General features: G+C 45.4%; 1 protein-coding gene across 1 annotated transcript in view; it reads left to right on the forward strand.

The window, feature by feature from the left end:
* MRC2 (mannose receptor C-type 2) overlaps nucleotides 1-22,277 on the forward strand; it is a 382,895-nt gene that overhangs the window by 161,174 nt on the left and 199,444 nt on the right. The window contains exon 13 of the mRNA XM_085876862.1: nucleotides 1,810-1,952. Within this exon, the coding sequence (XP_085732988.1) occupies nucleotides 1,810-1,952 (143 nt within the window). The remainder of the gene's footprint in view (nucleotides 1-1,809; nucleotides 1,953-22,277) is intronic.

Consider the following 22,277-nt stretch of genomic DNA (forward strand, 5'->3'; position numbering starts at 1 on the left):
GTCGTTATTGAGGAACTGAGCACTCCGATAGACCCTGCAGTTCTGTATCATCCTTCAGCACCCATCGACCAACACATGGTCAGTCTCATTTGCCAGATTATTCACAATCCAAAACCATGATCTTTTCTACCCTCCTTAACCACCCATCCGTACTCTAATCCCCCCTCCTTCCCAATTTATAGTTTGTCCTCCTGAGAGTATCCTTTTGTGTCCATCAAGCTATTCACCCTCTCCTGCCCCCCATTCCTCCCCACACCCAGTTTGTCCAATTCTGCCTCTATCTTGGCCTTCTACTCTGCTGTTGTTGTTTCCTCCTTTTCTCTGTTGTTCCTTTTGTCCTGCTCTGTCCTAATCTGTTCAGTATACTTGCTCTTCCATGACCTCGACTATGTATCCCCCCAAAAAACAAAAATGCAGCAAAATCACAAAACGTTGTCGGGGAAGGTGGGGGAGGGGGTAGTTTGCACTCCTTGTCTCCTTGATGTATATGCTCGAGCACATACATACTGTAATTTACACATTGTACAAACCACTTGAAGTTCAGTCCCTTAAACCTTTGAACCACTTGAAGTTCAGTCCCTCAAATCTTTGAACCTCTTGAAGTTCAGTCCCTCAAACATTTGAACTTCCTCACGCAAACAACATATCTTAGATGGCCTCCAAATCCAGTCACCGACTGAACATCCTCTGTTGTGCCAAGTCTTTCCTCGGCAAATCCAAACTTTGAACGACTTACTTGGCCTTCATCCGCATGTCAGTGGAGTAATCTTCTCTTCTTTGCGCAAGTGTGTCCGCTTGACACGTTTCACATCTTGATGCCTTGGCGACCAAGGCCCTGAAAATCATTGGAATCCCCTCTGGTAAAGCCAAACCTCAGAGGCCATGAAACTTTATGATGAGGTAGTAACAGGCTTGGTCTTCCATCACCTCCTTTTTGGTGTAGCTCCTGCTTTTTCCATACTCCCCCCCCCTCCCCCATCCCCCAAAATTCCCCAGGATGCACACACTTCCATGTTGAAACTCTCACATTCCAGGCTCACTGCTCACCACCACTCATTTGCTTTTCTTTTCTCTCACCTTTGGAACAATCTTCCTCTGTTCAATTTCCTTTTTCCCTCCAGGGTTTCAAGATGGATACCCACCACCTCCTCATGTCACCCCTCAACCATACTCATGATCTTTTCTACCCTCATTAACCCTCTCCAAGCACACCCTTTCCTTTTCAGGTTATTGTTTTTCTCCCCTCTCCCTCCACCCTCCTCCCTGTTTATTTGTTCCATTGTTGATTCATCCCCAATTTTCCCTTCCTTTCCCATCAGCCCCCTTCTTGTCAAGTTTGAGCTTGTATCCAGCTTGTTCACCCTCTGCCTTCCTCCCCCTTCCCTTACTCTTTCATTATTTTCCTCACCCATTCTTCGTCCAAGTGTCTTTCAGTTGTGTTCTACCCTGCCGATGTTTTTCCCCCATTATCAACGCTGTGCGAGCTGTTCTGTTGTGTTCTCTTTTGTTCGATGTCCTCGTTTTTCCACAAGCGTCAACATTGTATACCAAAAAAAAAAAAAAAAAAATCCACAATCGTCAAATCAAATCTTTAAAATATCTCGATCATCCTTTAAAATGTCAACAAATTACCTTTAAGGAAGATTACAAACAATCCTGTGATCATAGTGCTTCGTTAAGTTGGTACGATTTGTGAGATTGGTGAACGTTATCAGAGAAGAAAACGATGATTGATTTATAACATTTACTCTGACTTTTTTTTTTCTTGCTCTGGAGCTGATGTTTTTGATGGCTTTTGTGCTTCTGTAGATTTTTCATTTCTCCAATCTGGAGGGGCGCAAAACATGGCAAGAGGCGGAAATTTTGTGCCAAGAGGTCGGGGCACACCTGGTTAGCGTGCGTGGTCCAGAGGAGGCGTTACGACTGTCCCTACTGCTGCGCTCCCGTCTTGGGTATAATCTATAAACTTGCACACACTCCACCTTTAATTTCTCGATCCAGTTTGTTGAACTCAAGTTTATACATACGTATTTACTATTTTCATTTGCACGTTTCTTGTATTGCTGAATATTATATACTTGTTTCATAACATTTCAATAGCTTGGTGTTGGCGCAGTGGTTAGGGCAGCGGCTTGGGATCCAAGAGGTCCTGAGTTCAAGCCCCGTTGGGCCACTGAATTAATACACCAGGGGGTTGACTCAGCCCGTCATCCTTCCGAGGTCGGCGAAATGAGTACCAGCATACTGGGCCGGTGTATACCCCGGTTAAAATAGGTGTACCATATCCCTGTGTCGTAAGAGGCGACCAGGGTTGCGTCAGGAAGGGCATCCGGCGTAAAACATGTGCCAAATCACTATGCGGATCATACGGATGATCCGCTGTGGCGACCCCTAAAGGGAGCAGCCGAAATAAGAAGAAGAGTTTCATAACATTTCAGGATTTAATTAAAGTTAATCAAAAATTGCCCTTGCTGATTTTATTTGCAAACTTCTTTTGTATAAAATGTCATTGGAATTTCACGGTTTGTGAAATGAATACGATTGTTTTTAAGGAGGAAAACGGTGTGTAAAACTCTATTAAAAATACAAAGGATTTTTATTTCAAGTAATACAAGTACTACAACAATCAACGAGTGAGAATTTCTTTGTGATACATGTCCCAGACTATCCATTCATTGAGACCATACTCTGTGCAGAGCGTTGGTGCTGCCGAAGCAGTCTCCTACCAGTCCCAATGAATGTTCAGGAGACAAAAAAAAAGTTTAGGTTTAACACATGCTCGAGCCGATATCGGAACCAAAATGAAGAAGAAGAAATTCTATAACCTTCCATATTTGGGTCTATTCAGCAAAATTTGGGAAAAGCCATTTTCATTCCCTGATATCTTTTGTAGACTAGAAACCAATAAAGACAGCGAGAACTACTAGAAGGGCACTCGGTGGAGCGGCCCTGATCCCGGTGAATGCCTGATCCCATGAGAACATATCGGGCCCAATACATTTTTGAAATGTCATGCTGTCGAGTACTATTTCATTTTTGGCCATATCTCTCAATGGTGAAGAACCACTTTAAAATTTCAATAATTCTCGTATCCAGATCTGGATTCGGATCTTCTCCAAAATCGTATCAGTTCAACCTTGCCACACACCCAACCTCTCCAAGTTTCGTCCGAATCCGATCAACAACTTTTTGAGATATCGTGTTATATATCGGTTGAGCACGATCTCCCAATGGTGAAGAATCACTTAGAAAATTATCAGATCCGGATCCGGATTTTGATCTTCACCAAAATTGAATAAATTCTTCCGTGTCACACACCCAACATGTCCACCAAGTTTCATCCGAATCCGTCCACAACTTTTTGAGATTTTGTGCTATATATCGTTTTTGACCCGATCTCTCAATGGTGAAGAATCACTTAAGAAAAAATTCTAGTAGCCACATCTGGATCCGGATCGTCACCAAAATCTCATCAGTTTTTCCTTGTCACACACCGAACCTGTCCACAAAATTTCATCCTGATCCGTCCAACTTTTTGAGATTTCCTGCACACAAACAGACAGACAAGCCGGTAGGCCGCCATGGGTCGCCGAGCATCCGATGACCTTTGACCCTTGATCTGAGTTAATCGAGCACGAAGTACTTACGAAATTGCAATCGAATCGGTTAACCCGTGTATGAGCAAGGGGGCTTTGAATGGTCATTTTGCCTGAACAATGCACTCATTGACCTTTGACCTTTGACCCCTGACATAGCCGAGATAGGTCAATATGTTCTGAAGCATAGTTGTACTCATTGTGTACTATGTACCTATGAACTTTCATTCGTATCGGTTAACCCGTGTATGAGCAAGGGGGCTTTGAATGGTCATTTTGACCGAAAAATGCACTCATTGACCTTTGACCCCTGACATAGCCGAGATAGGTCAATATGTTCTGAAGCAAAGTTGTAGTACTCATTGTGTACTATGCACCTATGAACTTTAATTCGTATCGGTTAACCCGTATAGGAGCAAGGGGGCTTTGAATGTTCATTTTGCCCGAAAAATGCACTCATTGACCTTTGACCCCTGACCTAGCCGAGATAGGTCAATATGTCCTGAAGCAAAGTTGTAGTACTCATCGCGTACTATGCACCTATGAACTTTCATTCGTATCGGTTAATCCGTGTAGGAGCAAGGGTGCCTTGAATGATAATTTCGCCCGAAAAATGCACTTGTTTGCCTTTGACCCCTGACCTACTCGAGATAGGTCATTATGCAAATGAGCAAAGTTGTAGTACTCATTACGGTCTATAAGCATGTAAAGATTCATTCGATTCGGTTTAACCGTCGTGGAGCTAGTGTACTTTGAATTTTCAGCGGGAATGCTCAAAGGCCCTCGGACACCCAAGTTGAGAGGGTTACCATTTGGAAACTATAAGATATAGAAAAAAATGGATGTCATATAGCGGATAGAGAATCACCTTAGGATTATGCATACCAAATCTCATCGATTTTCATCTACTGATAACTACTCGGTATCCATTTGAATGAAAAGTACTGAAAATGCGGTTTGAAATCGGAAATCCCCAAAGTTCGAGGGGGTGCTGTGGGTGAACAAAGATATAAATCGAAAATCCGGCTTGTTCGTTTGTGCACAATGCATTCCACACGATTAGTGTGAATTTTCATGACCATCTGACCATAACCCTCGGAGGAGTAGCATTTGGCGCGAAAGCACCTCCAGCTCTCGCATATTATCGATTTTTGCACTAATTAACCTTTGACCCCTGACCTAAGCAATATCGGTCAATATGTCCTGAAGCAAAGTTGTAGCACTCTTTGCATGCTATGAACCTGCAAAGTTTCATTCGGATCGATGCACTCACCTGGTCGCTAGGGGGCCTTCAATTTTCACCAATTTTCACGTATACCCCATTTGTAGGGGGTGCTGCGGGTAAACTATTCCATATATCACAAAATACGGAATATATTTGGTAGAGCATCACATGTAGATGACGCATGCCAAATTTCATAACCCTACGTGGGGTAATGGCTTACGAAATTGATTTCGCGTGAACGGTACCGATTTTAAAGTTTTTTCGGCTGTTGCTCGGGAACCAAAGCGTCTCTCGCAACCATCACAATTTCCAAAGCACAAGGTCATAAGATGTACCTTAGTCCATGAGCTACATGGCCAAATTCTGGAAATTGCTACCATAAGAGGACACCAGATTTTTTTAGTTATTTTCTGTTACCTATATGTATCTGTAACTCAAAACAGCATGATGGACATTTCTGGAGAGTAGCTTAGTTTCTGTACAGCTAAAAGTGGGAGAGAGGGGTAGAAAACCAGAAAAAAAAGACTAAGACGAACATGTTTAAAAGTACAAACTTTATCAGGTCAGGGTCAGGTATGGGAGCATGTGCCAGAACAGCGCGTCGCTGCGTCCACTTTCCGCCGGTACTCCAGGGGCCTCCGTCTGGCCATCCCCCAGGCAGATGCCAGGCCCATCCCCATCTCCTTGAGATGATGGTCAACCTGCTGCAACCATGAGGAACGTGGTCGGCCCACTGGCCTCCTCTACTCATGAGACTCCCTCGCTGAGAGAATCTGGTGAGCAGAATCAGCGTCAGGAAAACGAGCCACATGTCCAAACAGCCGCAACTGATGCTCACGGACTATGCAGGTAACAAATCTCATCCGAGTCTCTCTCAGCAACCGCTCGTTGGACACAAAATCCGACCAGCGATAGCCAAGGATTCTCCGAAGAGACCTGGTACTAAAGGAATTAAGTCTCCGTCTCCGATCCTTGGTCAGAGTCCAAGTCTCACACCCATAGAGCAAGACTGGAAGTACCAAGGACCTGAAGACTCGGACTTTCATCCTCCCGCACAGGTACCGGCAGCGCCACACCCCATGATCCAGTGAATCCATGACTCCCCAGGCCCGACCCAGACGTCTATTGACCTCTGACTCGCAGCCAGCAGAGACATGAATATCACTGCCAAGGTAAGTGAATCTCTCCACGACCTCAACATCCTCACCACAAACAGACACAGACAGGACAGCAGCATCCAAGATGTCACCGAAAGCCTGGATCTTAGTTTTGACCCAAGAAACCCATAATCCCAATGGCTCCGACTCCTCATTCAGCACCTCGAGGGCCCCCAAGAGGATGTCTAAAGTCTCCGCAAAGATGACTGCATCATCTGCAAAATCAAGGTCCGAGATCTTGACATTGCCAAACGATGCACCGCAACTTGATCTCTCAGATATCCTCCCTAAAATCCAGTCCATACAAGTGCTGAAAAGTGTGGGGGCAAGTACACATCCCTGACGAACTCCAGTAACAACTGGAAATAAGTCAGAGATGGTACCACCACACTTCACAGCACTCTCAGTACCAGAGTAGAGTTCAGACATCAGATCGATCAGTTTTGGTGGCACCCCACGAAGACCAAGAATCCTCCAGAGGACATCCCGATTCACTGAATCGAACGCTTTACAGAGATCAACATAGGCTGCAAGCAGCCCCTGCCGAAACTCTCGTCTGCGTTCGGTGAGGACACGAAGGGCAAGGATACGGTCAATCGTTGACCTCTTTGGTGTAAAGCCTGACTGCTCTGGACGCTGGTGCTCAAGCAGATGGTGGCGAACCCTATCAAGAATTATCCGAGCAAAGACCTTGCCCGGCACTGAGAGCAGCGTCACCCCTCAGTAGTTGTTGCAGTCTTGGCGATCACCCTTCCCTTTCCAGAGAGGGACAAGGCCCCTCTGCCAGTCAGTTGGGATGATGCCTGTGTTCCAGGCAGAGCACAAAACTGCATGCAACGACACGAGTGCAGCATTTCCCCCAGCCTTGAGAAGTTCGGCATGGAAGCCACAGATCCCTGGAGCTTTGCCCCGTTTCAACTGGTTCACCGCAGCCCGTGTTTCCACAAGCGAAGGTGGACCACAGTTGATTCGAGGGTCAGCAACAGGGATTGTAACAACCTTGACGTCCAACTCGACAGCTGGGGGATCAGCCTGGTACAACCGCTCAAAGTAACCGGCCCAGCGGGCCTTCACTTCAGACTCCTCTGTCAAGAGCCTACCACTCTCTGCTCGAACTGCAGTGCTCCGAGGGATGGGCTTGGATGAACGTAATGCGCGAATTCCCCTGTAAGCGGGACGAGAATCACCTGTCCACAGGTGATGCTCTACCCCCTCACAGATTCCTCGCACATAGGCCTCCTTGTCCACCCTCAGTGCACGTACAGTTTTACGCCTCAGCTCCCTGAACAGCTCAGCTCTGCCATTCAGCCTGGCCCTGCGACTCTGGTCAATGGTATCCAGTGTCCCTTGAGAGACAAAATTCTTCTTTGCCCTGCGGTGAACTCCAAGGCATCCACCGGCAACATCAAGGACGGTGGTCTTGAAGGCGCTCCACAACTCTTCAGGACCCCCCAAAGCACCCAGACCCCCCAAGTGTCCACTCAGCCTGTTCGCAAACTCCTCAGCTACTCTCTCATCCCTGAGCTTGGCAACATCCAGCCTAGGCTGGGATGGTACCATTCTCCAGGATTTAAGGTGCAGCTTTAGAGTTGCTACAACAAGCCTGTGGTCAGTATTGAGGAACTGAGCACTCCGGTAGACCCTGCAGTTCTGTATCATCCTCCAACGACCGTCAATGAGGACATGGTCAATCTCCTTTGCCACACCGCCAGCGTTGGACTACCAAGTCCAGCGATGAGCTTGTGGGCGCTGAAACCATGAACCAGCCACCCTAAGTCCATGACTTCTTGCAAAGTCAAGGAACTTAGTGCTATTCTGGTTCATAGTTCCTGACCCATGGGGACCAACACACACCTCAGCCATCCCTATCCGTTCCAGTCGATGCATTGAAATCCCCCAAGACTAGAAGTGTATCTCGTCTGGGGCACCGATCAACCACAGACTCGAGACCATTTAAAATTGTTTATCAGACTTTATCAGACCATTTAAAATTGTTTCTGAGACTGTTCATCATTATAAAATGTACAGTTATAAAAACATGTTAGACCTCAAACTAATATACATTCTGAAGTTTTCTCAGAGATTTGAACCATAATTAACTGATTATTCTATTATCTATCTATAATTCCAGTAGTGTGTGTGTGTGTGTGTGTGTGTGTGTGTGTGTGTGTCTGTCTGCGACCGCCGTTTCTCGACGACCGCCGGTCCGATCTGAGTGAAACTTGCCAGGAATATTGCCGGGGGCCCGCAGATGTGCCTTTTCGAGGTTTGATGTCAATCGGACGAGCGGTTCCCAAGTTACGGCCATTTTACTGCTTTTTCAGTGTTGAAAAGGTGTATATATATATATGGCAGCTGAAGGTGTCGTTCCACCTTGTCACCTTATCATGCCATTTTTTCCCAAATTATTAATAACCGGACGATCACCGGTCCGATCGGATTGAAACTTGGCAGGAATATTGCTGGGGACCCGCGGATGTGCTTTTTCGAGGTTTGATATTAATCGGACGAGCAGTTCCCAAGTTACGGCCATTTATCTGTCGACCAATATCTGCGAGAGAGGTGGACGGGAGAGGGGGGATGAGAGTGGGGGCAACAGAGGAGGGGGGAGAGAGGATGGGCGAGAGTGGGGGCGACAGAGGAGGGGGGAGAGAGGAAGGGCGAGACTAGGGGGATAGAGGGGGGGCAAGAGAGTTGGGGTGAGAGTGGGGGGGGAGAGTGGGCGAGAGAGAGGGGTGAGAGAGGGCTGCACATACTGGCACGCACCTACGGGCCCGTACTAGTTGACCCAAAGCCTTGACGCAAACGGCACAACAGGTTTCATACTTGCTGTTTTCATACACACATTTCCTCACATACTTCATGTACATGGCTTATTTATATTCAGGACACGAATATGATAATTACAGAGCTAAATCTTTCCTATAGTTGCCTTCAGTAAACCAAAGATCACGATAGCAAGAATAACATTAAATTGACATGGTGACAAACAATATGATATCTTTCAAGTACATTTTGTTGGAAAGTCATTGTGATACATATACTTCTCTTCCCAGACATAGTAGTTCAAAGTAATACATTATCAAAATAAAACATATACTTCCAGTATAAATCCACGAATCAGACAATACTAAACATCAAATACATATACAGTTCACATCTGTTCGCTCATTTATCATCACTCTCTGAACTGTCAGAATCCGTGAAGTCATCATTTTCCTCATGATCCTTCATGTTGTCACATGTTTGTAGGCTGCAGGCATCTGTGCACTTCAAGACATTCACCAGGCACTGACAAGATGGCAACTGGCAGCTTCTCTTGCCCTTGCAAGACAGGAACTCCAGGACAACATCGGGGGCTATGGGTCCAGTCATCCAGTTGACTGCGAGCTGTCCCACTTCATCCAACGTCCACCCATTACTGTCAATAGGATTTTGTATGCTGGGCTTGCTGGTCAGGGATCTCTGCCAAATGGCTGCTTGGTAGTTTGCCCTCACAGCATGCATCTTCAGGCAATCCTTGCATGGAGGCAACTGTGAAGAGTCTACGTTTACGTTCTTGATTCTGAATAATTGGTACCGCATTTCATTGACTTCTGAGATGTCTTCTGGCCCCCACACTTTTCAGCACTTGTATGAACTGGATTCTGGCGAGGATGTCGGAGAGATCAAGTTGCGGTGCATCGTTTGGGAATGTCAAGATCTCTGACCTTGATTTTGCAGATGATGCAGTCATCTTTTTGGAGATTGGAGATTTGGGGGCCTTCGAGGTGCTGAATGAGGAGTCTGAGCCACTGGGATTACAGATTTCCTGGGTCAAAACTAAGATCCTGGCTTTTAATGACATCTTCGATGCTGCTATCCTGTCTGTTCCTGTTTGTGGTGAGGATGTTGATGTCATGGAGACATTCACTTACCTTTGCTGTGATATTGTTGCGGGGCCGGGTATCGGCGGTGAACACGATTGCTAGAGGGAGCAGTAGAGTCGGCTCCACTGAACACTTAGGTCGTGACCCTCGGATCAGTCTGAAAGGCACGGGTCCCTTACAGGACCATGAATCGCCAATAATTTGACCGCGTGGGGTGGGGTCAATTGCCAAACTTCAATACACCTAATTACCCACGAGGCAAAGCTACGGGGAATTGACTCCCTCGAGCGGAACGAGCCGTTACCGTGCCCGAACCGTGTGTAAGCCGAGCGGAGGTTACCGAGGCCTGTCGGTCCAAATGAACAATTTACTGCCTTGCTATTTCTCAACACACACCGTGCTAAGCCAATGAAAGAAACAAGCTGGAACATTTAACAGATATTTATTTGCAATAGGCAGGGAGACACAGAGCAGAGTTATCCGAATAAACAATGCAAATAATGTGCAACAAAAAGCACTTAACAATTCTACTTATCAGAGAGGCCCACACACAGACACACACACCCCAAAAGAAATGGTGGCCACGGCCTTTATTTATACCCCCAGCTCGGAGGGAAGGTGAGCTGGAGGTAAGAGCCTGTCTTGGACCTTCCCGCTTCGTGCGGTTACACCGACTTCGAAGCCACTGGTGGGACTCAAACCCACGACCCTCGTCCCTGGCTGCTCAGCCACCGCACTGTTCGGTCACCACCACCATGGTGAGCCACCACAAAGGACCATAGACCGCAATTGGCGTGATCCTGCAGAACCCTCCTCGACCACCACTCTGCCGTCGCCACGATCACCCGGTCTCCATCCTCTCCTCTTTCTTTTTCCCTTCAGGTCCGAGCGATTTATTTTCTCGGCACGCTCGCCTCCCATTGGCTGGGTTGTGCATGCGATGCTCGCCCTTGGCTCATTGGGCAGAGGAAAACATTCCATGCCCTTTTTGGAGCAGAGCTTCGAGCTGAAGCGATGGAAGTCCCGCTCCCCGTCTGCGCTCAGCACGCATGCGCGTGAGGAAGGCCGATGACGGCAGGATCGAAGGAGCGATGTTGTTGTTTGTAATGTAAAAATCCTAACTATAAAATAATTCACAGCACACGTACAATTAATCGCCCATTAAACATAGGACGGGACCCTACCAAGAAACGCATACTTACCGATATAAGTGATCTGTAGCACCTGGCTGTTGTGTGCAGTAAGCTTCCAAATTCGCAACAATATTCATTTCTCTGCTGGCTGTGGTGAGCCAGAGGTTAACAGACGTCTGGGTCGGGCCTGGGGAGTCATGGCTTCACTGGATCATGGGGTGTGTCGCTGCCCATCCCAATGTGGGAGGACGAAAGTCAGTCTTCAGGTCCTTGGCGCTTCCAGTCTTGCTCTCTATAGATGTGAGACTTGGACTCTGACCAGGGATCTGAGACGGAAACTTAATTCCATTGGTACCAGGTATCTTTTGAGAATCCTTGGCTATCGCTGGTCGGACTTTGTGTCTAATGAGCAGTTGCTGAGAGAGACTCAAATGAGATTTGTTACCTGCATAATCTGTGAGCGTCAGCTGTGGCTGTATGGACATGTGACTCGTTTTCCTGACACAGATCCTGCTCACCAGATTCTCTCGGCGAGGGAGCCTCATGAGTGGAGGATGCCAATGGGCCAACCACGTGCCTCGTGGTTACAGCAGATTGATCAACATCTCAAGGAGATTGGGATGGGCCAGGTGTCTGCCTGGGGGATGGCCAGACGGAGACCTTTGCAGTGGCAGCGGAAAGTGGACGCGGCGACGCGCTGCTCCCACGCATCCTCCCATACTTGACCTGACCTGACCTGACCTGACCTAAGAGATAGGGCTAAACTAATATATAGCACGATATCTCAAAAAGTTGTTGACGGATTCGGACGAAACTTGGTGGACATGTTGGGTGTGTCACAAAAACGAATTGATAAGATTTTGGTGAAGATCGGGATCTGGATCTGACTACTCGAATTTTTAAGTGATTCTTCACCATTGAGAGATTGGGCTTAACTAATATATAGCATGATATCTCAAAAAATTGTTGACGGATTCGGCCGAAACTTGGTGGACAGCTTGTAGCACGGTATTTCAAAAATGTATTGGGCCGGATATGTTCTCGTGGATCAGGCATTTTGTGTTGGAGGTATGCGCTCTCCTGAGTGCCCTTCTCGTTGTACCTGTATTTACATTGTATTTTGTGATGATTGATAAACAATGATGTGAAGTGATCTCCCTCCTTACTCTTACAAAATGGTTGTCCTTCCAAAAATTTCTGTCGTCCCTGATTTTGTGATCTTGTCACTCACTTTCTGTTATATTTGTGATCTGCAATTCTTTTTAAAATCTGTTTTTCCTTAACTTCTTTCCAAATCTTTACGAGACTATTTGACCCTTGTTGTTTGCTTCTTATGCACCTATTCTAATAATTTGCATCATTAGTTTATTCACCTCTCATGCACTGTTGTCATGTCTACCATAGGCCTCAAATTTTGTTAATTAAAAAAAAAAAATTCAATCATGATCGCTGAATCCAGAGCTGACTCGTTAAACAGCCACAATGAAACATCATTGAAAAAAACAATAAGTGGTGTGTATGACGACCTCAGGTTTCACGATTGATCATCGTTTGAAACAATCACTGGTGAGTAGATGATAATTGTTGCTTCTGGGATGCCCATTCAAGTGAATGGGAAAAATGGAAAAACTATCTGACCCAAGCCCCAAAAGGTCAAAATGGGAGACTCACTTCCTCCCCACCTATCCCCTTCCCTTCCATACAAGCAAATGAAAAATTGAGACTTTCTGATTAAAGCACTTCTTCCCCCCAACAGAATCACAGTCCTTTCATATTTTCATTATACTCAAAGAGCGAACCAACAAATATTTGTCCATGTTCTACTTTAGGGAATAACTTAATTTTCTGAGAACATTCATTTCCATCGAGTATATTCACAAAGAATAACTTGGAACTTGGTTCTTGGTTTAAGTATCTTTGTTGAGCAGAGATAAAATGATAAACTTCTCTTATTGCTCTTGTTTGACCACCTCCTGAGCCACATATCATTTTGTCGATTCCTTATATTTTTCATAGTCTTTCCAAATTCAACGTTAATTATGATTTTATGAAAGTACAGTATGATATTTATTTTATGAAAGTTCTTCTCATTTTGCGGTAAAATGCGTCAGCCTGGTTGAGAACCAAACTCCCTTGCCTGAAGCAAAAATGCAACTCATTTCCTTTGTGAGACACCCGAAAAAAACCCATTGTTTCCTCATTTCCATTATGTCATCAACTTGTACTATTTATTGTCAAACACGAACTTTGGCATGTTTCATTCAGAGAATGGAGTATTTAGAGGAGTACTCCGACCTTTGCAGATCAATCTTTTTTCTCAAGAGGAGAGGTGAGAGCCTTAAACCAATTCATTATTTGTTGTTTCATACAGAATTAAATCGCTTTACGAGTAATAATTATTGTAAATTTTTTTCTGACAGATTGTCCCCAATAACATCGTTGATAACTGATATTGAAAATGAAGCCAACGAATATCGTGAAAAATGGAAGAATATGAATGAAATCCTTATAGATCTTCAATCATTTCGAAGATTATTAAATGATATCATGTCTCGGTTGTTGGAAGACCTTTCACACCCCCTGACGTTGGATAAGTCAAAAGAAAGATAGAAATTATCCTCTGTCTGTTTCTGATAATCTGAAAATTATCCTGTCTCTCTCTCTGTCTGTCTGTCTCTGTGTATGTCTCTGTGTATGTCTCTGTGTGTGTCTGTGTTTGTCTGTCTCTGTCTCTGTCTCTGTCTCTCTGTCTCTTTTGGTGTTAATTTTTGTCTGTTTTGAACCATGGAGTGTTGAATAATTTTATATATATATATATATATATATATATATATATATATATATATATATATATATATATATATATATATATATATATATATTCAGTTTTAATGTCTGTCTGGATGAATCAAGCACAAAACGAAATCTTCGAGAGGTAAGTGTTTTATTTATTATTTTATTAATATCATTATGTTATCATCTTTATATACCCTAATGGTTCTTCCCTCTTTGCTTTGAACAGTATATGGTATCCGAGTTTCAAAATTGCAAGATATCCAAAGCAGACTGCTGGGAAAGAACGTTCATTTTCATAAATGAATATTTACCCACAGAAAAATGTTTAATGTTTTCAATGTTTAATTATATTTGCTTTATTCTCTCCAATTATTTAATTTTCTATAATATAATATTGTATAACTAGCCGAAACGCCGTCACAGACGGATCCCGTTCCATGAGCCCAATATGACAACCAGTAGCGGCTCTTGTAAGAGCTGGATCCCAGTCGATGTACTCCATGGCCTTACCTAATGAGGTCTACAAAACGTCCTTGCACACGCCATTTTTGGTGTACACTACTCCTTGTGAAGAAGTCTCCTGATTTGTGCACGTGTCTACTTTGACGTACAAACACTGTGTCAAAACGTCTCAGGTACCGAGAAAAACGTGACGCGACCGCGAGGAGGATCACAAAATTGGTCCTTCGGCGACAGACGTAATGACGTCAGCGAATGACCGATGATGTCATGACGTCCTTACGCCTCTCAGCGGTGACGTCACACGTCGCCATGTAAAACGAAAAGTGTTTTTTTCTGCTTCAGAGTTGAAAGTTGACTATTGCCACTATGTGCGATGCACTCTTACAGGTACGAAGTTTCTTTCAGTCCAGGTCACAGTACCGAGAAAAACGTGACGCGACCACGAGGAGGAGCACAAAATTGGTCCTTCAGTATTAATATATAGATAATTTAATTCTTAATTACAAAAAAAGAATAAAGGAGGTGTAAAGTGGAGGGGGGGAGGGTTAGGGTTAGGGGGTAGGTGCGCTCCCCCAACGACCCACCACTCCCCCTCATCCCACCCCTCCCCTCCCCGTGTGTGTGTGGTGGGGGGTGGGATGAGGGGGAGTGGTGGGTCAAAGGTGGGGGTGCACAAGGAGAAGGGGAGGGGTGGGATGAATTGGTGGGGCTTGTGTGGGTGTGGTTTGTGTGGGTGGAAACAAGGGGTGGAGCAATTTTTTAATTAAATAAATGTGTGTGGGGAACTAATAAACTAATCACTAATCATATGGATATGATGGATGTGGGTGTGGCTTGTGTGGGTGAGGTTTGTGTGGATGGAGTCAAAAAGGGGTGGAGTCAATTTTTCAATTTTTTTTTTTCAATTCATTATCTTTGTCTTTTGTAATTCCTGTGAATAAAATTAACCTAAAATCTCTTCCCCCTCTAAATCACATTATGTTTAAGTCCAAAGAACTGTACTGATTACATCAACAATTTTAAATATATCATTTGTCGAGAGCTTAGTACTTGGTTTTTCAAACCCAGGGGCACGATCCCAAGCGGGGTTGCCGAGCAAATTTCGTGGAATCGCGGGCGTCCGCTTGCAGCGAAAAAAAAAATTGTCTGTTTTCGATCGGTGTTCACTTTTACAGGATGTAATATAAACGGTTCATTCAAAGTATGGGAACCGACGCAACATGACGCTTGGAATGGGATCCAGCCGATGCGCGGGCTCGCTGAAGGGCGGTTCATTTTGGCGGGAAATTAGTGGTTTGATCCACGGCCTCTCAGACTCTGACTCTATCATTAACGTCTATTCACGTCTCCACGTACGACTCGAGACCTTATTTGTGATGGCAGCACCGGCCACCAGCAAATCTCAAGAACGTTCTTACCAGGATACATTTCTGGACCTTGGATTTTACTACGTGGTGGATAAAAGTGGGGCACAGAGGCCTCAGTGTGTGATTTGTTTTGAAGTGCTTTCTACGGAGTCTATGAAACAAAATGAGTTGCAGAGGCATTTGACTACAAAACATGCGCCTTATCAGAATAAGAAGAGAGCGTTCTTTGAGAGGAAACTTCTTACACTCAAGAATACGCGTCTTGACAGAGAGGGTACATGCCATCAGACCAATTTTTGGGCATTAGAGGCCTCATATCGAGTGTCGCTCCATGTTGCCAAGACTAAAAAGCCTCACTCCATTGCGGAAGACCTCGTGCTGCCATGTGCAAAGGACATGGTATCTCTGATGGTTGGGAAGGAAGCGGCGAAGAAACTGGCAGTTATACCCCTCTCTGACAACACCATCCAACGCAGAATTGAAAATATGAGTCTGGACGTAACGGCTCAGGTCATACAGAAGATCAAGGAATCGCCGTGGCACGCCATACAGTTGGACGAGTCCACTGATATCGCATCGTATGCGCAACTCATTGTCTGGGTCCGCTTCATCAAGGCTGATAACTTTGTCGATGAGCCTCTGCTCATCAAACCATTGGAGGCCACCACCAAAGGCGAGGACATTTTTGGGAAAGTAGAGCAGTTTTATCATGACCATGATCTGGACTTCTGAAAGTTGCTCGGTTCTACAACAGACGGCGCGCCAGCAATGTTAGGAGTGCGTTCTGGATTCAAGGCTAAATTGCTTGAGGTGGTTCCTCAGACCTCCATGGTACACTGCATGATTCACCGAGAAGCGCTCGCCTCTCGTACTTTGCCAGAAACCTTGCAGAGCGTGCTCTCAGAAGTCGTAAAAATGGTGAATCACATCAAATGGAGCACCCTCAACACTAGGTTATTCAGGCTATTCTGCCAGGAGATGGACACCGACCATAAGAATTTACTATTCTACACTCAAGTGAGATGGTTATCTCGAGGAAACCTTCTGCGCATTTACGAGCTCAAAGATGAACTGAATGAGTTCCTATGCACACAAGGGAAAATGGCATGGGTAGCGTTGCTTGAGTCGGACTCTTGGCTGTCAAAACTGTGCTATCTCGTTGACATCTTTGAGCGTCTCAATGTCCTCAACTGCTCCCTCCAAGGCAAAGACGCCAACCTTATGATTTTTCACGACAAGAGTGCATTTCTGGCGACTCTAAAATTACTGGCAGACAAAGCAGCTGTTAAGCGCTTCAGACTTTTCCCCCGTCTGGTGGAGCATCTAACGACCTGCCAGTACGATGATACTGAGCTCAACAGTCTTTCTGGGGAGATAGCACGTCACCTTCGGTCGCTCATTGAACAGTTCGAGCACGATTTCCCTGAGCTGGATGTGCAGTCCTTTTCTGTGGCTCGGCACCCTTTCACGGCTCCACTGGACTCGATTGCTGATGAAGATGATACAGCACAGGAAGAGCTTGTACAGCTCCAGCAGGATTCAGGAGTGCAGGCTCTTGCGTGGACTAATTCGTTGTCGACATTCTGGTGCAAAATGCTGCCGTCGTACCCGACCCTGTCATGGCGTGCCATTAAGGTTCTCATGCCATATCCTTCATCATACTTTTGTGAGCAGTCGTTCTCCACCATGGTGGTGATTAAAACAAAGTACAGAAATCGCCTAGAAATGGAGCATGATATGATCCTGGCATTGTCATCTACTTCTCCACGAATAGAGAAGTTGGTTTCTGAAAAACAGGCTCATCCATCTCATTCATATATCTAAATGTCATTCGGACAAAACTTCTGAAACATTCAACTGTACTATTTGGATACTGTCGGCTTTTCTCCGTTTACTCGTCTATGAAAACATGACTATAGTGAATAAAGTAAACAGTAAATGTTCTTGTGCTATATAAAATATTATCTTATATATTATGAATTGGGTTTTGAATCTTTTGGGTCACACGATGTAGAGAGGTTCTGAAATTGGGTCGCCACTAAAAAAGGTTTGAAAACCACTGGCTTAGTATAACCTTTTTCAAAATGAGATTTCCACCTGTATATTCTTACTTGATCACCAACTTTGAACTTTGGCTTTCTGGCATTAATCTTTTTCATATTTTAATTTTGTAAATGTTTCTGATGCCTTCGTTTTCTTTGAGGTATGAATCGTATCATTGTACTTATCTACAATGTCCTAATTTATAGATAACCATTGATGAGAACCGAGTTGAGTGAACTTTTTATGTAGTCTCTCTTTTAAAGTGTGATTGGCTCAATAACAACCGCTTTTCCTTCATTATAGGTACTGTATAATGTAATGCTCTTATTTTTAAGAATATTCATAAATGTCTTGTTCTTGAACTCTGCACCCTCATCAGTCCACAATTTTTTAGGTTTTCTCTTACTTTTATTAAATATCTGTTGAAAGGCTAACATCAGAGTATTACCTGTTTTGTTTCTTAAAGGGACAACCCACGCATATCTACTCCTTAAATCAATAACGGTTAAAGCATACTTGTACCCCTTATCATTATTGAGTTCAATCAAATCAGCGGACCAGATATAATCAACTTCCTTGGAATAAATCTTCCTTCGATTAAATTTTGTGATTATTGGTTTATGTAATTCATCAGCGAATTGCTCTTCAATCTTGATGACATCATTAGAGCCTTTTTGTTTTTTGAATTTCCAAGCCCAAGTTTCAATTTAACACTGGCTCATCATGAAGAAGATGATCAATCAACTTTTCTCAAAAGGCTGGATTTTGTATCAAAGATAAATTGTACAACATTTCTCGATCCTCTTCGTGTTTTTTTTCCAATGTTGTGCTATTTCCATAATCAATATCGTACCTCATGCACACTTCATCAACACTATTGATAGGTTTGCTCCACGGTTTAGGATTGTCAGCCTCATCTAATCTTTTATTCAAGTTTGTTCCTGGGCCACAGAAAGAATACCCTTGTAGATGTAATGCCCCTGCTATTCCAGTTGTTGTAAATTCACTTCCTGATATAAACTTTTGTATATCTCCCCCTCGTTTGTGTTTGGCTCTAAAAAGACTAAATTCATCACCACACACCGAACATGTGCCTTTTTGTATAACCCTATTATTTTTACTTTTAACATATGAGATATTTTTTACTCTTGGTTTTCTTTTTACATCTGGGACAATAACTCATTTATTTATTTATCAGAAAAATTCATCCAGAGTGCAAAAACATTTTTAGTTTCCAACATGCACATTTGAACCTTAATTTTTAAAACATGAAGAATCCTTAGAAATGTCTTCACTCTCTCCTCCATTTATTTTAGAAAAAAAAGTAAAACTTTAATCAACATCAATTACACCAATATCATCAATAATATCAACTTTTCCTTCTTTCTCTTCTTTATCTCCACTTTCTCGTTTAAATCTTCTCTCTGAAATCGATGTTAATACTCTTGATGCATATATTTCTTAGAGACTTGCCAATTCTTTGTTTTCCTCCTCAGTGCGTTGAGATTGATTTATTTTCTGTAATACCTCCAATCTTGTTTTAATCTCGCTGGATACCATATTTTTATATTTATTCATTCTCTGTCTTTCCTCCCTCTCTCTTTCCTCCTCCCCCCTCTCTCTTCTCCCTTTCCTCATTCCCTCTTCTCCCTCTTCTCCTTCTCTTTTTTCTCCCTCTCCTCCTCCTCTCTTGCCTCAGTTTCTTCAACTCCTTCCTCATCCCTTACTAACCTTGAACCACTTTCACCCCATAGAATATCATACATATCGTTGTAGAAATGGCCCTTAGTATTGTTACGGATTCGCGCCCGCCGGCGTGCTGACGGCCACGTAACTCGAATCGCGGCACGTCGCCCACCGGACGGACAATCCAGTCGTGACCCTCTCGGACTAACGCCGGGAACCAGTCATGGGTGGACCTTTCGGTCTCACCGCGATCGAGCCAATCGGCCCCCGCGTGGGATAGGGTTGCTCGCCAAATTCGACCTACCTAAGTACCCACACGGAGGGTAGACCGGGCGATCGCACCTCGCCGCAGGTCGACTTCGGACACGGGCCACTGAAGCGACCCGTTCCGTACTATCGGGATAACCGAGCGGTGTTATCGTCGGCCTCGACGGTTCGATTAATTATCGGGCGTATTCAGCCCATGACCAACCCTTTATGTGAAGCAAGATGAGGATTCAATGAGAGAAATGACGAAGCGAAGCGGGAAAGCAGTTCAACATAAAGCACATTTATTCGCGATGAACGGAAAGCACACATATACAATTCCACCAAAAGCACATAGAAAAGAAGACAAAAAGCAAATGCGACAATGCAGATCTAATACCGATTACGCGAGCACACGGCAACACTTATACAATTTTACTTCACAGACGGCGCCGACAACACACATTCCCAAAGCAAAAGAAAAGAAAACCACCCTCCAGGATGAGGGGGTAGGCGGGCCTGGGGCCGAGACCGTGTCGGGCCTACCCGTCTGGTGATGAGACGCGGAGCGGCGGTGGTGCCTCAACTCCGCGGGCCTCGCGGACAGTGTCTGGTAGGGGGTGGGAAGGGGGCCCCCTTGGTCGCACTATCTCAGCGCGGGGGGAAACAGGAGGGGGTTGCTGATGCTCGGGGAAAGGAGGATTTTTACTCTGTCTCGGGTCCCGCGACGAGCGTCTCCACCTCGACCAGGTCGCGCCGTCGGCCTCCCTGGTGTGCAGCTCCCGGCACCGACGCGAGCACCCCCTCGTCTGCCTTCGCCGCCGCCGCCTCTCCACAGCTCCGTCCTCTTCGCTCCGACTCCAACTCCGAACTCTTCCTCCTGCGAACTCCTTCCAACGCACACACGACTCCAACGCACACGATGACACTTTTCTGACGAACGCAGCCGCTTATATAAGCCCCGTGGCTTCGCCTTTGACCCCCTACCTTCGACCTTTCACCTCGCTCCCCATTGGCCCGAGAAAAAGTGGGCGTGAATGCATTTTGATCTATGAATTTGCATATAGCGACCGCCCTCCAACGCCCTGGAGGCGGGGCCAAATCGCCCCTTGCTCACCGATTGGACGGAACAAAAGTGGGCGTGAGTCGTTTTTGATCCGTTTTTGGAGCGGAAAGTCCGTGGTTTTGTACACGCAGTTCGGCGCGCGCCCTACACGAGTCCAATACCGGTACCCACAAGCGGCGCAAGAACGGTGGCGATGCGACGGTTGCGAGGTGTGACGGTAAAGGTCGTGGCTGTGTGGTGAAGCGGCGTTGTGGTGGGTGGTTGATGTTGTGATGACTGTTGAGACGCGGTTGGCGGTGGTGATAACGGCGGTTGGTCCAAAATAAAGATAGTAAAAGAAAAACGGCTATCCTGAAGAGTCGCAGCATGCATGAATGACATGTATTCCCACTAGACAACGGGTTTGGGCCTAACTACACATATACTTACCGAGATATCTCACCTAAGGGACCTGAATGGTGGTTTGCGAATTTGGTAACCACAACAGTATGTTATTAAATATAGGATTAGCCCAGATCCCCCATTAAATGCATGTTTAGCCAGGTTGTTCGGTAAATGAAGGTTACATGTGTGTCGGGAGTTGTAGGAGGCATGTTCATTGTTCGTACAGTGGTGGTGTACCGGGAGGTTCTTCTTCTTCGTTCCCCTCTCCGGACTGGAGTCTCCGCCCAGTGCTCTGGGAGGGGCAGTCGGATTCGAGGCGAGCAAGCGCCGGGAAGGCAACAGAAAAACGACGAGTGTTGAGTCGAGTGATCGGCAGTAGGAGAAACTGCATGAGGGTTTTTGCGATCGTCTTTTCGTAAAGAGCGAGCTGAAAGAAAGGCAAGGAAGGGACTGAATGAGGTCAGTCTGCCTTCTGCTGGAGAGAAACGATGAGTGGGAGTCGCAATCGGCTGTGTAAGGGATGGCTGTGTCTGTCTGCGATCTGCTTCGTGAAAGAGGCAAGAGAGGCTGTGAGAGTTGAGTCTGTGATCTGCTTCGTGAAAGAGGCAGGAGGAACTGCATGAGGGGAGTCTGCGATCGACTTTTATGAGGAGGTCCTCGACACATTTGTCGATCCGCCTGCGGAGCCCAACACCCCAATTTGGCCTTGTCTGGTGAACAGGCCAGGCCTGGATTTGTATGCTGGACCTTGTGAAGGGCCAGCTGGAGCACACGTGGACCTTCCGCTCTGGTACCGTCGACCTTACGGGAGCTGAACGCGCTGAGACTGCATGCGTGGGCGGTGCGACAAAAGGAGGACGACGCTGCCATTTTGCTACGCGGCGGCTTTGAGCTTGGGTGCTCGAATCCGTGGACATCGGCTTGTCACGAGCCACATTCGGGCCTTTGACACTTTTCCTCTCGTCCATGAAGCATCACCAAGTACTCTGTGTCTTGTCTGCATGCTGTCCGTGTCTTGTCTGCATGTTGTCTAAGGTTTATCTCGCTAGTGTTCCCTTCGAAACCCGTAATCCGTAGCTCCCAAGTTAAGAATGGGTAATAGACTAATTATAACTGTCGTGAATGCTTTGCTTGTGTTGTATTCCCCGATGTGTCCCCAATAAAACTGGCTGATTCGTATGAAGTTGCCGCTTTGTGTTTGTTCGTGCTGTGCTGAGAAACAATTCGCTCGATTGATATATAATACC

The sequence above is a fragment of the Eptatretus burgeri genome, chromosome 4 (assembly GCF_056783735.1).
Source record: "Eptatretus burgeri isolate ZD-2024b chromosome 4, Ebu_testis_v1, whole genome shotgun sequence".
In the NCBI taxonomy this organism is placed as follows: Eukaryota; Metazoa; Chordata; class Myxini; order Myxiniformes; family Myxinidae; genus Eptatretus; species Eptatretus burgeri.